This window comes from Rattus rattus, chromosome 2 (assembly GCF_011064425.1).
Source record: "Rattus rattus isolate New Zealand chromosome 2, Rrattus_CSIRO_v1, whole genome shotgun sequence".
Taxonomy (NCBI): Eukaryota; Metazoa; Chordata; class Mammalia; order Rodentia; family Muridae; genus Rattus; species Rattus rattus.
Genome location: NC_046155.1, coordinates 44,048,443 through 44,063,835, shown reverse-complemented (window position 1 = coordinate 44,063,835; position 15,393 = coordinate 44,048,443). Strand labels below are relative to the sequence as shown.

Genomic DNA, 15,393 nt, shown 5'->3' with positions numbered 1-15,393 from the left:
CTTTCTTCACAGAAAGAAAAGAATCACAGGGGGAAAAAAAGCAAGAGGATTCTTGAGTCCTTTCTCATATAGTCTACTCATTTACATCAGCGTATGTTTTTGGTTCTGGTCTCAGGGATCCTTCCTTCCCTCCTGTATTAGTTACTGAAGGCTGGGGAAAAGAACACAGACACACACACACACACACACACACACACCCACAACACAAAACAAAACAAAAAACTGGCAAAGATGGCATGCCGGGTGAGAGGTGGGGGGCACTTTAGCTTACAGTTCTCAGGGTCAGGCCGCCAGGGCAGGAAGTTATGGTGGCCAGAGCTTGAGAGAGTTGATCACATTGCACCCCACTGTCAGGAAGCACAGAGTGATAAAAGTTGTCCCTCAGCTCCGTCCCACCCCACAGAACAATGCTGCCTACGTTTAGAATATGCCCCGCCCCATTAACTTAATCTGGACAATTCCCCATGGATGCCCGGAGGCTTGTTTACAGTTGATTCTAAATGCCACCAAATTGAAGATTAACCTATTCCCCCCACACACACACACACCATTTTTATCTTTAGTTTTTCATTCTCTTTGCTACACATCAGTAGTCATCAATGTTAAGCAAATGAAAAATGAGATACTATTATTATGGTTTACTTGTGTTCCTGTAAAAAGATAAGTATTGGAAATTTACCCCCCAATGTAAGTATTAAGAGGTGAAACCTAAGGGGAAGAGTTCAAGTCACAGGGCCCCATTGTAGTCACAAGCTACTTCTTAATTACAGGTATTATTAAAAGGTGATTGAGTTTGTTTTTAGAAAGAAGAGAGTAAAGAGAATACCTGAATCAGGTGGGGATTTTCATCCACGGTTCAGAGCTTGGATAGGGAAAAATTGGTCATTAACTCCAAGTAGAGAGTTGTGATGAAATGTCTGTGACACCAAGGAGAGTGAATGCAGGCATATATTTTAGAAGTTATTGAGGTTAAAGAAAAATCTGTGACTCCGGGTAGGGAGCTTAACAGATGGATATATTTTGGGTTAAATTCCCAATAGATGGATATATTTTGGGTTAAATTCCCAACAGATGGATATATTTTGGGTTAAATTCCCAATAGATGGATATATTTTGGGTTAAATTCCCAACAGATGGATATATTTTGGGTTAAATTCCCAACAGATGGATATATTTTGGGTTAAATTCCCAACAGATGGATATATTTTGGGTTAAATTCCCAACAGATGGATATATTTTGGGATAATTTCCCGATATTACAGAGTACAAAGGCTATCAGGCTCATTGTTTAGCTTACATCTTTTTTAAAGAAATTGTTTAATATTCATGATGGGTGTGACTTTGAGTTTTATGATTATATTATTACTCTGGGAGAGAGTGCAAGATACAAGCTTTTCTGGTTTCAGACTAAGGAACACAGTATTTTGGGAGAAAGATTTTGTCTTTGTGCTTTTAAAAAATGTGATTAGGCTTTGGAAACCTCACAGAGTCATACTGATCAGATTTGATAGAGGTAGACCACCTGAAAAATTTATTCAGGAGAATCAAACAAAAAGATATCTCGATTCTAAACTTTTGTCTTGAGAGTTGTATTTTACAGAGCGTGCCTACCTACTTGGAATCCTGGTCTCAAGGACTTTCAGCTGGGTCCAGTCAGGACACATCAGCTACAGCATTTGCTTCATTCTTCCTACCCCCTACCCCCAAGGATATCTCAACGCCCATGTACAGCTTGAAGAAGTTATGGAGGAGTCGTCACCCCAATTCCCTGGACTTTGGGGGGCTGAAAATGGTTATTCTAAAGTTGTTTTTATGAGGAATTGAAAATTGGTTGTAATTTAACAGGGAGGAATTAGCTAGATTGAATTGTACAGTCATAATCTCATTTGGTAACTAAGCTGAAATCATATCTTTGCTTTGGTATAGAATTTATTTGTCAAAAGAGTTTAAAAGTACAAGGTTTAGAGCCAGTCCTTCTATTGTTGTCGTTACAAACTTCTGAATTGATTACACCTGTGAGTTAAGATCCAAATAGCAAAGTAATGGCTCTGATTTTTTGAAAGAACTTTCAAGATTTTATTAAGATATAAAGACAACAGAACAGATTGTCTTATATAGATAGGTGGTTTTCAAAAACGTCAAAAATCCACAAAATTTGAGATTTAAGGTTATTTATCTTTTGTTGAGACATATCTGCTCCTAACAGTTACCCTTTGGTGGATTTAATGAAGAATGTGAACATCTCTACCTCCAGGTGAGGCAATACTTTGTGGCTAGGCAGCAACTGGACAAAACTGCCTGTTTCATCTGCAGACTAATACTGTCCAGAAAAGGACAAATTATGCAGAATAGTTGACTAATAAACTCTGCCAAGTCAGAGTGATCAGCCCTTCAAAATCTGCATTTCAAGAGTCTGTCAGTTGATTTTGGGCAAGAAGGCTGAAGACTTATGCTCACATGTTGCTAACAGGGGACTGTGCTAGTGGAGATTTGTCTCTACAACCTCTCAGTTCTGGAAGCCGTGTTAGGCTTCCTATGTGTATAGATATTTGGTCATTCCCAGATTTCTGACGGGGTTGAAGACTGATTATAGTCTCATAACCTATCAGGCTGTATAAATCTGAATATTCATATTTTATTGGATAGTTATCAGATAGTATACAAGCTAGCCAAGATATAATATAGATGACATGGTTAATGAACAGAATTGATGGACTGGGTGATCAGCGTATTGTTGGTTTTATAAATTGCAGAATGGTAAGAATAATACTTAGTTCACATATGTATAGGGAAAAGGTTTTTTAACTGGACAAAAAGGGGGAAATGTTGTGGTTTGCCTTGGAGTTCTCAAGGCAAGAGCGCTAGATTTGGGCAGAGGGAGGAGTCAGGAGCGAGAGGGGGATTAGATTCAGAGAATAGGTTGAGAGAGGACAGTTGGCGACATTGAGCCAGTGGAACCTGAGCAGGAGGGGAAAGGATGGAAGAGTTGAGAGAGTGAGGGAGAAGAGAAGGAAGCTAGGTGGAAAAGGGGACAGTTTAGAGGCACGATGGGGAACTGAGAAGAGTTAGAGGAATCAGGGGAGGAGAAAGAGAAGAAGCGAGGAGAGAGTCGTCATGGCAGAAGAAGCTGGAGACTTGGCAAATAAAAGGTGCAAGGGATGAGGGATTTGGGAACTAGGAATAGGACAGTGTAGGGTGGATCTGCCAAATCTAGATGCTGGATTGTTTTCACATTAATTGAGTTGCATTTTCTTTTATGTGAGAGTTTGAGTGTAAGAAAGTGTGTGGCTGGGCTGTGTTTCCGCCAAGATATCTAGCAGATATCTGGGGCACTGAGGTGTAGGACCTAGCAGGGTAAAAGACCAAACGTTACAGTTTTACTTTTATATAATTACAACAACATAAAAGGGCTTGAGACTGGGAGTTCGACTGATGCTTTTGCATGTGACCCCTTGCCCTTCACCTCCTGTTTGTGCCACCAAATGGCATTCCAGGAGACCATCACCAAGCATGGACCCCTCAACTTTGGAGCTCTCAGCATTTGGGAATGTAAAAGAGAAATCTCCATCCTTGTCAAAAGTTCCCGGTCTCCAATCAGAGCAAGAAAGGATCCAGCCACATCCATAGAACTAGCTATAACAAAAAAGTCAGTAGCAAGCGTTGATGAGGACAGGAAGCCACAGAGTCTTGTGCTGCCAGGAGGAATGGGAAATGGTGCGGCTGCTTTGAAAAGCAACCTGGGAGTTTTTCAGAAAGTAAATCATACGAGGTATCCCGAGTGCGCAGATCTATTCTAAGGACATAGCCGAGAGAGTTGAAAACGTGTGTCCAAGTTTGATATGACGTGTGCCCCTGTAATCCCAGCACTTGGTAGGCCAAGGCAGGAGTGGCTTGAAGTTGAGGCCATTCTGAGCTTCAAGTGAGTTCAAGGACAGCCTGAGTCACAGAGTGAAACCTTGCCTCAAGGAGCCAGCAAATAAGACCAAAGAGCAAAACAAACCCACAAAAAAAAAATGCTATGTAAACTCACAAAAAGATGTGTACAAGAATATTTATAGTAGCATTATTCACAACAGCCCCAAAGTGAAAGCAACTGAAATGTTCATTAATCGATAAATGTACACAGTACACGATAGATTGTCATTTACTCAAAAAAATAAATGACATATTAATACATATTGGAACATATTCACATTATGAGGAAGATAGAAAGGCTATTGTAAGAAGATCCCATTTTTATGAATATGCTGATTAGGCAAAGACATAGAAACAGAAAGTAGATTAGTGTTTGCCAATGTGTGGAAGTAGAGGAAATATTCTAATTGATATGCAATTTCTCTGGGGGAGTGATGAGATGTTTTAGAACTAGATAGAAGTAATGGCCGCACACCTTTGTAATGTACATTAAAAGAAATCATTATACACCTTTTTATTCCTAGACAGTCTCAGATAGCCCAGATTCGCCTTAAACTCATGTAGCTCAGGCTTGCTATTAGTTAAATTCGGATGTTGTCAAATTAATTCTGATGACATCTAACAATTCTACAAAGAGGACAAAATGCACTGCAGTAACCCTCCCCAAATCTATACGTTGAATACTACACGTCCGTGTTTTCGCTGTGGTATACATTTGAGAATGGATTCTATTACAGTGATTGTGTCTGAAGAGTTGAGGGAAATAGGTGCACATTCATAATGTGCAATAAATATATCCAAACTTTTTGTAAATAAAGTGAAACTTTAATAGTATGCAAACATGCCTTCCAGTATGTGTTAAGAGTTTGTTAATTATGGTCTTTCTGTTTGAAATCTGTTTTGCCTGACATATGGGAGGTTTGGGGCTGTGTCAGGAGAGCCTCCTCCAGTAATAGGCTTGGTTTTGTATTTCGTTGTATGCGAGGTGACTGAGACATTTAGATGAACCGAGACAACCGAGATGAAAGGAGCCAACTTTGAGTATATAAGGAAAGAGGTGAGCCTATTTGGAGAGAGGATCAAACAAAACCAAGAGCTAAATGTGAAAAATGAGTGCGTGTGAGGACAGACGCTTGATTTTACTTTGCTCAGCTGTCTGAGATATTCGGCGGGAGCAGCCCTGAAAAAAGAAATACTATAACTTGAAATATCAAATGAGTAGTAGCTTTGTTTTCTCTCCTTCTTGCTGTCTATCTTGGCACTTCACCAGCCACTCACTGCGCAGGCTCTACAGCGTATTTAAAGCCTGTCCAGCTTGACACCGGGACTTCAGCGCTAGCTTCAACGATCGCGTTTGGCCCCGCTCAGCCACCGTGATCCGCCTTTGCGCATGTGCAGGGTGAGCGTCGGAGAAGGTGAAGATGGCGGCGTCCCGGGCTGCGGCCCTGGGAGTCCGGTGGCTGCAAAGGACATCCCGCTGCGTGGTGCCACTTGAGGCACGGAGAGGTCTGCACGGTGTGGGAAGCGGGTGCCTGAAGTTTGCTGCTTCGGGAGGGAGGCATCCTTGGAACGGTGGCGTCGGTGTCCGGCCTGGGGTTGGGGGTGGTACAGTTGAATTAGTGAGTCCAAAGAAGGGATACAAGGTTGCTATGGTCTGGCCAGGTGCGGAACGGCAACCTCTGCAGTCACTGCAGCTTAGTCCTTTTCTGGGTGGGTGACTAAAGAACCGTACCCATCTGACCTGCTTCCCTCTGTGTCCAGCCTTCCACATGACCAAGGACATGATGCCGGGGTCATATCCTAGGACCCCAGAAGAACGGGCCGCGGCCGCCAAGAAGTATAATATGCGTGTGGAAGACTACGAGCCGTACCCAGATGATGGCATGGGGTGAGATGGAGGAAGTCTACTCGCATCAGGGGCAGTGGTGGGTGAAGATGGTTGGATTGGGTGGTGCGACTCTGACGTTTTCTCCCCGATCCTTCTAGTGACCCTTCAGAGTCATTAGTGTGGGTGCTTTTCTTGGTTGGGGGAGGTGGGAGTGGGTGGGTGAGCAGCTGCAGCCGAGAGGATTTCAATTTTTTTCCTTGGCTCAGGCTGTTTCCTCAAATGAGGAAGCCGAGGTTTTAATAGCTCCCTCGAGGACTCCTGAATAGTGAAATTCTTCCTTGGCTCCGTCCAAAGCACTGGGTTTCATTTAGATTGAGCATCTGCTGGGCTCAGGTGCTGTCATCTAGGCACGTGACCAGGCCTGTCACGAGAACCTTGTTGTGGATGGGGTACTCTATATTTGTGTATGTCTGCCTCTTTTTTTTTTTTTTTTTTTTGCCATTAGGAATATGAAAATGGCATTGACAGTTAAGCAAATTACACGATTACAGGTCAACCTTCGTTCTCCAGTTGGTGTTTAGTCCCTTCTGGTCCTCTATCCATGTAACATAGTTAATTATGAATAGTGGTTAAACATCACCTTCACTTCCTGTGTTAGCATTTTTCTTTTTTTTTCCCAGTCATTTTCTATGACAGGTGTCCATTTATCATTTTCTGTTTTTCACTTTGTTGTGGACTGGAACAACCTGGGTGGTAGTATAAGGTGAATTTGGATTTTTAGTGGGAGAACCCAGTTAAGCAAGACCTCCAATGAGGTGTTTGATGCATGAGGGTAAATAATCAATTTGTGGTTAAGAAACATTGTAGCTGTGGCAAAGAAAAGCCTTTTCTAATGTGCACCTATTTTGTTTTATCCAACAAATGTGAATGGCTTTGTATTTATATGTTGTCTGGTGAAAGAGTAATTGATTACTAAATTCAAGTTGTGTGACTTTTCTTTGTAAATGAAGATAAGGCCATGTTGTTTCAGGATTTGACATAACCTCTAATGATATTTTGGACTTTTTTGGTTCTGTGTTAAGTACTAAGACATCTTGATTTTGGGGTAAGTCCTTCTATCCTAAGTGATATAGTTATGTATGTCGATTTGTTTCTGATCTTTGGGATGAGGGCTTTCGACTGTCAGGGACTACTACAGCCCTTTCCAGAAGTTGTTGCTGTCTCTCTCTCAGGTATGGTGACTACCCGATGCTCCCTAACCGCTCACAGCATGAGAGGGATCCGTGGTATGAATGGGACCACCCAGACCTCAGGCTGAACTGGGGTGAACCGGTGAGAAAACCATGACCAGCTTCGATTATTCTCCATTTCCTTGTGTTTTCCTGGGATTCTTCCTTTAGTGCAAATGGTACTTTTTTTGCTAAGCTTTCCTGTTCAAGGAAGCAAGGTCCAGTGATCTGAGACCTGAAGTTCTGCATGTGGCCTGTGAGATGGAACTTACAGGAATACCCGAAGTCTGTGTACTATGAGCATTGTGCCTGCCGTGCCTGCCTTCATTGGCACCAGCATTCATCTTTAAGGCTGGCCCTGTGTGTCTTGGACCTGGCTCTCAGATTATTGCCCTAAGAAGGGTAAAGCTTCTTTGAAGCCTTGTATCAGGCTCTGGCCATTCTAGATTGCATGTTGTCTTAGTTAGGATTTCTGTTGCTATGATGAAACACCGGGACCAAAAAGCAAGTTGGGGAGGAAATGATTTATTGGGCTCACAGTTCCATATCATTGTTCATCATCTAAGGAAGTCAGGATAGGCACTCACACAGGGCAGGAAGCTGGAGGCAAGAGCTGATACAGAGGCCATGGAAGGGTGCTGCTTACTGACTTGCTCCCTATAGCTTGCTCAGCCTGCTTTCTTGTAGAACCCAGGACCACCAGTCCAGGGATGGCACCACACACAGTGGGCCCTCCCACCCTTGATCACTAGTTGGGAAAATGCCTTACAGCTGGGTCTTATAGAGACATTTTTCTCAATCGAGGTTTCCTTCTTCCACATAACTCTCAGTTGTATCAAGTTGAACACCTGTCTTTTGCAAGAACAGTTTGTGACAGTTATGTGCCTTTCTGCCACAGATACACTGGGACCTAGACATGTACATCAGGAATCGTGTGGACACATCTCCTACACCGGTTTCCTGGGATGTCATGTGTAAACATCTCTTCGGCTTCGTGGCTTTCATGGTTTTCATGTTCTGGGTAGGGGACATGTTCCCTTCCTACCAGCCTGTGGTGAGTATCTTATGTGCTCTCCAAAGCACATTTGCCTCCTTTCCTGAGGGAGTGAAGTTGCAGGGGTAGGAAACTAGCCAGTGCCAAGTTTGGCTTCCTAGAGTTTTAGAAAAGGGGAAGAGGAAGGGCCTTACCCAACAGGAGGCATCAGAGCGCTGCTCTGTCCTACTGCACAGTTCACAGTAACTGAGGAGGCAGACGAGCACTGGGTAGTGGGTGAGACTGTGGACGCTAGTCTTCAGAGTTTCCATTTGAGGACAGTCTATTTATATAAAATATAATATTTCAGGGACTGGCCATTCGAGGCTGAGTCGAAGACTCTAGAGCTGAACCCTTATCCTGTACTGAACACATGAAGGGACTTTCTGCAGGGTACTAGAAAGAGTTGTCCATATAAGCAAAGACATTATACATCAGAAAGTATAATTCCCAGCATGAAGGGAGTATTAGGACCCCATTAGGTAGAAGACATAATGAGCACCACGTGCACACGTGTGCGAGCATGGCACAGCTTGTGTGTGTCCACCACAGTGAATGTAGAGTGGGGTAAACTACACTGAGGGAGCAGGATTAAAACTAGGGGCCAAAAAAATAAAGGATCTGGGTAGTGAGGAGGTCACAGAAACCATGAGGGACAAGAGAGAACAGTAGGAGGGGGACAGATGATGAGTTAGGTGGTATATAAAAATAGGGCCAATGAGATGGCTCAGTGGGTAAAGGCACTTGCCGCCAAGCCTGTTGACCTCAGTTCAATCCCTGAGACCCCCATGGTAAAAGGGAGAGAACCGACTTCTGTGAGTTGCTCTCTAACTCCCACATGAGTGCCATGGTCTCAGTGTGCCCACACACCTAGATATTAAATAAATGTGATAAAAATATCCAAAAATTTAAATCAGCCATTAAAAACATAGTTCCTAGATAACCAGCTACATGGTTTTCCTAGAGAACTCCCATCCATTCATATTCCTCAGGCCTGGTTCTTGGAAGTCCTAATTCCATGATTCTACAATAGGGTTCTAGATTCAATATTTGCAACAGTGTCTAGGTAATTATGAAATGCATTTAGAATTGAAGATCACTAGATTGTGAGGTGAACTGATTAGCTCCATTGGGCAGCTTTTATTGCATAGCTAAGGATTTGAACTTGACAGCAGAGTGGTGTATTAATCAAACAAATATTTATAGAACCTCTGCTATGTACCAGATGCAGACCGCTGGGGGGTAGGGATGCAGGGGTTTCTTGAGCTGCCTCCAGTACCAGGGAGCCATCTTTGTGACTAGAAGCCTGACATGATGTTAGGCCAGGTTCAGGGCTGTCTCCAGGGCGTTTTGGGAAGAGACGAACTGAAGGCAGGGGGCTACGGTGTTTGCAGTCGGCTGCCCAGTGCTACCTCGGCAGAGAGAGCGTCCTGCGGGAGCTAGTAGAGCATGTTTACTGACACGAGCCTTGCTAAGCCCTGGGGACTCTCCTGGAGAGCGTGTGGGGCTGTGGTGAGTACTGACTTCACTTCAGGAGAGCAGGGAACAGTGTGGCGCTTCCATTTTTCAGTTCTGTAAGCACATCACCCTTTTCTCCTCCCTCTGAGCTGTGTTCTCTGACAGCTGTTTGTTGGTAAAGCCAGCAGCCCCGAAAGCACGTCCCAGCCGCGTCTCCTCTGCTTTCCCCCACCCCCACCACTGCTCCTGCACGCCTCATTTGCTAGGCCACTTTAGTGGTGGAGCCATTAGAGGCTGAGTGACTTAGGAGATTGAGTCTGTCTCGACCCCGAGAGAGAGAGAGAGAGAGAGAGAGAGAGAGAGAGAGAGAGAGAGAGAGAGCGAGCGAGCGCACAAGCAGGATGGATGGCTGCACCATCTCATTTAGAAAGCCTTGGCCTGGACCTCCCCGCCTCCACTGCTCACTTGCAGGGCAGACACTACTTCTCTCATAACTGAGGCGCTCTCTGCTGTGGGTTGAGCAGGGCAAGAGCATCCTTCTGCCAGTTTAGCTCCGCAGAGTCTGACCAGAGGCTACTGTACACCCATTTGCTCTGCGTGATTGTGAACTCAAGTAGGGTGTAGTCAGGTATTGGCTGACTGGCTGGCTATTGTTCTTGCTGACACGTGCACCTTCTCTTCTCTTGTGTCCTTCCTTAGGGTCCGAAGCAGTACCCGTACAATAATCTGTACCTGGAGCGAGGCGGTGATCCTTCCAAAGAACCTGAGCCCGTGGTTCACTATGAGATCTGAGGAGGCTCCGTGGGCTCTCGTGCCCTCTGAATGGGACTCCTTGTTCTTAGAGGTTTCACCTTAATAAAATCCCTAATAAAGCTCAGTGCTGTGGTATCCGTGTCTCCTTTCCCCAGGAATAGTCACTTCCACAAGGAGCCGGGTGCTTGTCCTTCCCTCTTTGCCTCCTATCTGCATTCCTGTTTCCTGCTCTGAAATTGGAAGGATGGGAAGGAGGATCAGGAAATGAGCCCGAGAAGGTCTTAGGTCACCTCACTGGGGCTGGGAAAGTGGCTTCAAGCTGCATTTACCCAGCAGATAGTAAAGGGTCAGTCCTTTCCCATGTATAGGGCCAAAGAAGGGAGGCGTGTGCTCCTCTCCCAATTTGGAACAAGATTCATTTTCTTCAAAAAAACCATTTTTGTGGAGCACATCTATAATCTTAGCATGCAGGAAGCTGAGGCAGGAGGATTGCAAGTTTGAAGCCAGTCTGGGTTACATAGTAAGGCTTTAAAACAACTATAGTAAGACAACCCAAAACTTTTAGCAATAGCGTGCCTCTAATCCCAGCACAGGAGGATCTCATGCATTTGGGACTAGTCCAGGCTATCTAGTGAATTTGAGGCTATCCTGGACTGTATATAATAAGATTGTTTCAAAACAAAAACCGTTGATTTAAACTCTTAAATAATTAGGTTTTAAAAGAAAGTAATGTGTTTCAAGTGATGGAGCAGTAGGAGATGCCTGGTGTGGAGCTATGAAATTTCTTCATTCCTCCTTTCAAAGCAAGTTTTCTGAAATAGCTTCTTAGTAAGTTAACAAGTCCTCAGATTTATAGTGTTTGGTCAGATGGCTTTAATCCCAGCATTAGGAGGGGAAGCAGGCAGATCTCTGAGCTCTAAACCAGATAGTGAGATGCTGTCCCAAGACGCTAGCTTCAATGGGGAAATACGGCTTAAGGGCACTGGCTGCTCTCCCAGCACCCACATGGTGGTTCACAATCATCTGTAACTCAGTCCTGGGGGATCTGACATCTTCTGGCCTCCAGGGACACTGCATGTGGTGCTCATTCAGGCAAACTCATAAAATTTTAAAAGGTTGGTTGAGGTACATGCTTCTAATTATAGCGCATGGTAGGTGGGGCAGAGGCAGGTGGATCTCTTTGTTTACATAATGAGTTTCAGGCTGACCAAGGTAGGAAGACCCTGTCTCAAAAACAACAACAAAACCCCAAAGTACAGCGATCAGATTAAAACTTGTAAGAAAGCAATAACTGTCATTCGGGTGCTCGTGGAATAATGGACAAAGTAGCCATATTTGTAGTCTAAGCCATAAGGCTCTGAGTAGAAGTGACTGGTGAAACCACTAAAAAGTCTCCGGTGTGCCGGCTTCAAGGGAATCTAACCAGACATTTGTTAACTTTCAAGGAGAGTAAGAATTGGTGGAAGGAAACACAGTATCTCATTCCTGAGGCTCAAGCAAATAAAAGAAATGGTGTATCATTTCTGGATTTTGTAGAACTATGTGTTAGAAATGTCCAAAGAGTATGATGTGAGTACAATGCCTCTTTCCTGTGACCCCACCCCCACCCCTGGGTGTCAGTGCATCTGCAGCCTCAAGTGAGTCAACAAACTGTTTAGGGGTTTGCTCTTTGACAGAGTCTTACTATGTAGCAATGGATGAGATTAAAAGTTTTCTTAAGTTAGCATCATTTCATTTGGAAAGCTGAACCATAAGAAAATGTGTTTCTCCTGTATCAGTACAAATAAACCCGTCAGATTTAGTCACCGGTTTATTGTTCCAAAGAAAAACCATGACCGTAACAACTCTAAAGGAATAGTTAATTGGGGGTGTGCTTACAGTTTTGAAAGCTTGGTCCTTTATCAGCGTGGTGGTGGCAAGCCTAGCAGGTATGACAGTGGAGAAGTAGTTGAGAGTTACATCCTGAATAGGGTGGGGGACAGATGACCGAGCCTGCCATGGGCTTTTGAAACCTCAAACCCACCCCCATTGACATACATCCTCCAACAAGAACACGCCTCCTTACCTTCTAATCCTTTCAAAGAGTTCCACTCCCTGGTGACAAGCATTCAAATACATGAGCGTTTGGGAGCCATTCTTATTCAGACCAACACATCACACAACTTAGACATGGGCTCCATTAGTGGTTGTCTGGGTAGTTAATGAGTGCAAAGTTAGGGAGTGGGACTGAGAATGCTACTTTTTTACAGAATTCTAGGTTTATTGCAGGCTGCTGAGATGGCTTAGTTGGTAAAGATACGGGCTAACAACCTGAGTTAAATCTTTAGGCCCTACACGTTTAGAGGAGACAATCGATTACTACAAGGTGTCCTCTGACCTTGCATATGTACTATACTGAGAGAGAGAGAGAGAGAGAGAGAGAGAGAGAGAGAGAGAGAGAGAGAGAGAGAGAGATGTAGTCCAGGGTGGCCTTGAAGTCTGGGTAGCTGAAGATGACTTGAGCTTTTGATCCTCTTGTCTCCATCTTCTGAGTACTGGGATTACAAGGTAGCCACCACCATGACTGGTTTCTGTGGTGCTGGGAAATAAAACCAGGGTTCTAAGCCTTAGGACAAGCTCGCTCTCTCAGCCAATCCACACCTCCAGCTCCTAAGGTCCAGTCAGCCACTGACCTTGTTCACTCCCCTACTCCATACCACCACCAGCTCACCTGTTTCTGTGATAGGACATTAAAAAAAGTTAAACGTTTAGTTGTAACAAGAGTGTGGTCCTGGCATAGATGGTGCCACACGTGGGTTTCTGTCTGATTTCGGAACTGCCCATCAGATAATGGGCATCCCAGTTTCAGAGGTGACCCAGGTAGGGCTCACCATACAATTCATGCATCAAGTGGAACTTTTGAATCAACTTGGGTTTCTTCACCTGCTTCAATTCCTTCAACCTGAAGAGCATCTGTGATATCCTCACATCCTTGTTCCTATGCCTCAGGGTTTCTAGCTCTGTTATCAGTGACACCGGTCTTCTTGGCTCTCGAGCCCCTTGAATCTTTTCCTTTCTCAATCAGGAGAGCCAATACAGCTCTCTTCAATCACCAGTATTAATTCAGACTTTCTTTCCTGGTCCCTGGGCCACTCTATTCCTCTTGTAATTGGGTCCCTGCCTTCTGCCCTTCTTTCTAAAGGGATCTATACTGCCAGATAGAAAATAAAATTGCCACTAGTGCCCCTGACTCAAATTTTTCAGTAATTCCCTGTTAACCGCAGAATTAATTGGTATCCCACAATTTATATATCGGCACTCATTCTCACCCAGTCTTTTTTGATTTACTGTGTGGGAAGTGCCAGCACGCCCATTAGCCGCTTCAGCCTCCCTTTTGCTGAAATATCACCTAGTGTTCTTTCAGCCGCAAGGAGTAATGCTCGTGTCATGTGCCTGAAATCTTCCATGAAGTCCCTGGTCTGTAATCGTTTCTTTTTCCACACACAGCCCTTAATCAGTGTATGGACACACGCTACTACTGGACTTCAGTGTGCATCACTACTATTTACAGCCTCGATGGCCTTTTTTGCTAAATAGATCACACTGAGAGCTCATGGGCTAAGGGCCGGGGCTTCCATCGCTTTAATAACTATGTAATAAATTGAATTAGTGTTTTCCCTTTCGGTACACAGGCTATCCGGGGAGCCTGGCTCAAATAGAATAGACTAGAATGTACTGGTTTTGGGCGCCAGAACTATGCAATCACAGAGCAAGTGAGGCAGGCCCTGCTGGGAAATCTCTGCACTGTCGGTGCGGATTAGTGTTGCGGAGCTCGGCTAAGCGAGCAGAGGGAGCGCCAGCGGGTCGCCAGCTGTGGCCAGGGCAAATTTACTTTTGGCCCTAGGCAGCCGCCGTCCGCAGTGCGGTGCGCCCTGAAGCCCTAGGCTGAGACAGGACCGGTTCAGGAGGTCGCCCGTGACCCCTGACCCGGGCGCTCGGTACAGGTGGGTTTTCTCCCCCGCGGGTCTGGGGTCCCGGAGCTCCGCTCCTCCCGTGGGAGGGCGCCGGGGAGCTCGCCGCTCGCCGATACTCGACCCGGGCTGCCGCGCCTCTGGAACAGCCGTACGAATACCCGCCTGATGGACCAGGTCCCGCTCCCCCAGCCACGCCGTGTCCCCCAACCCCGCAGAGGTCCAGCGGCACTGCGCGCGCCTCCTCTTCTCCAGGCCTTGACTTGACTCGGCCAGGAGCCCGCACCCAGTCGCCGCGCCCTGGCCACTTGTCAAGTGCCTTGTATGGCAGTTGGCGGGTGAGAAGCTGGGATGACCTTCAAAGGGTAGTCCTCCCTGATCGTGGTTCCCCGACCCCATTATCCCTCCACTGCTCTGGCTGTTCTGACCCTAACGAGGGCTTTTCTTATAAACCGATGCGTCAGAGCAAAGTGAATGAAAAGCGCATTTCCCCGGTTCCTTCCGTCAATGGTTTAAGCACGTCACGAAAGGTTTGCTTAAATTAATATAATTGTTAAAAGCGCGGGGTTTACATTGCAGCGTAGCCGGCTGTTTTCTGTGTAAAACGGACTGACAAGTTATAGAATTCTTGACGGGGACAGTTAGCAGTTGTGCCTGTCAAATGCACTGTTGCTGGTCGCTGCGCTCCTGTACAGGATGGTTCTGACCAGCAGGTGGCACTGGTGACGGAATAGTGTAGTTCGCTGGTCACAAGATACAGCTGAGCTTCACTAATTTAGAAGCTCCCAGAAAAAGCTTAACTGACAACTCCAAACTTTCTTCGAGCTGGAAAGTACAGCAGAGATGAAGTAATATTATCTCCCGTCTTTATAGGTGAGACTGACTGACAGGCTTGCTTAAACAGGCTAAAAGTTCTAAGTTCCTTCCTTTCCCTTTCTGCCCTTTCCGTAGCCTATGAGGGTGAGACCTTGGATATATATATATATTAGAAGTGAAAATCACAGAGTTAAAATGAATGCGATGTGGAGGTTCACACCTGTAATCCAAGCACTTGCGAAGTAGAGACGGGAGGATCATTTTCAGTTACATAGCAAGTTTGAGGCCAGTCTGGGCTACATGAGACCATGCTCAACCTCCCCTAAAGGAACAGGTCTGAGAAGGGTGCTCTGGTGGTAAAAGCACCAGCTGGCCCCAGCACTCACCGTAGCTCACCAGCTGGCCCCCAGC

The 15,393-nt window shown here is 45.3% G+C and overlaps 1 protein-coding gene across 1 annotated transcript; it reads left to right on the top strand.

Moving 5' to 3' along the window:
- Positions 1–5,262: 5,262 nt before the first annotated feature.
- Positions 5,263–10,348, top strand: Ndufb8 (NADH:ubiquinone oxidoreductase subunit B8). Its single transcript, XM_032892047.1, has 5 exons — positions 5,263–5,421; positions 5,677–5,803; positions 6,976–7,075; positions 7,871–8,026; positions 10,163–10,348. The coding sequence occupies exons 1-5, from the start codon at positions 5,337–5,339 to the stop codon at positions 10,253–10,255; spliced, it is 561 nt and encodes a 186-aa protein (XP_032747938.1). The 5' UTR covers positions 5,263–5,336; the 3' UTR covers positions 10,256–10,348.
- Positions 10,349–15,393: the final 5,045 nt, after the last annotated feature.

Excerpts from the sequence above, each read along its gene's own strand:
- Ndufb8 (XM_032892047.1), top strand. The coding sequence starts at position 5,337 with ATGGCGGCGTCCCGGGCTGCGGCCCTGGGAGTCCGGTGGCTGCAAAGG. Across the intron at positions 5,422-5,676 it reads GCCACTTGAGGCACGGAGAG|CCTTCCACATGACCAAGGAC; the intron begins GTCTGCACGGTG and ends CTCTGTGTCCAG. Across the intron at positions 7,076-7,870 it reads GGCTGAACTGGGGTGAACCG|ATACACTGGGACCTAGACAT; the intron begins GTGAGAAAACCA and ends TTTCTGCCACAG.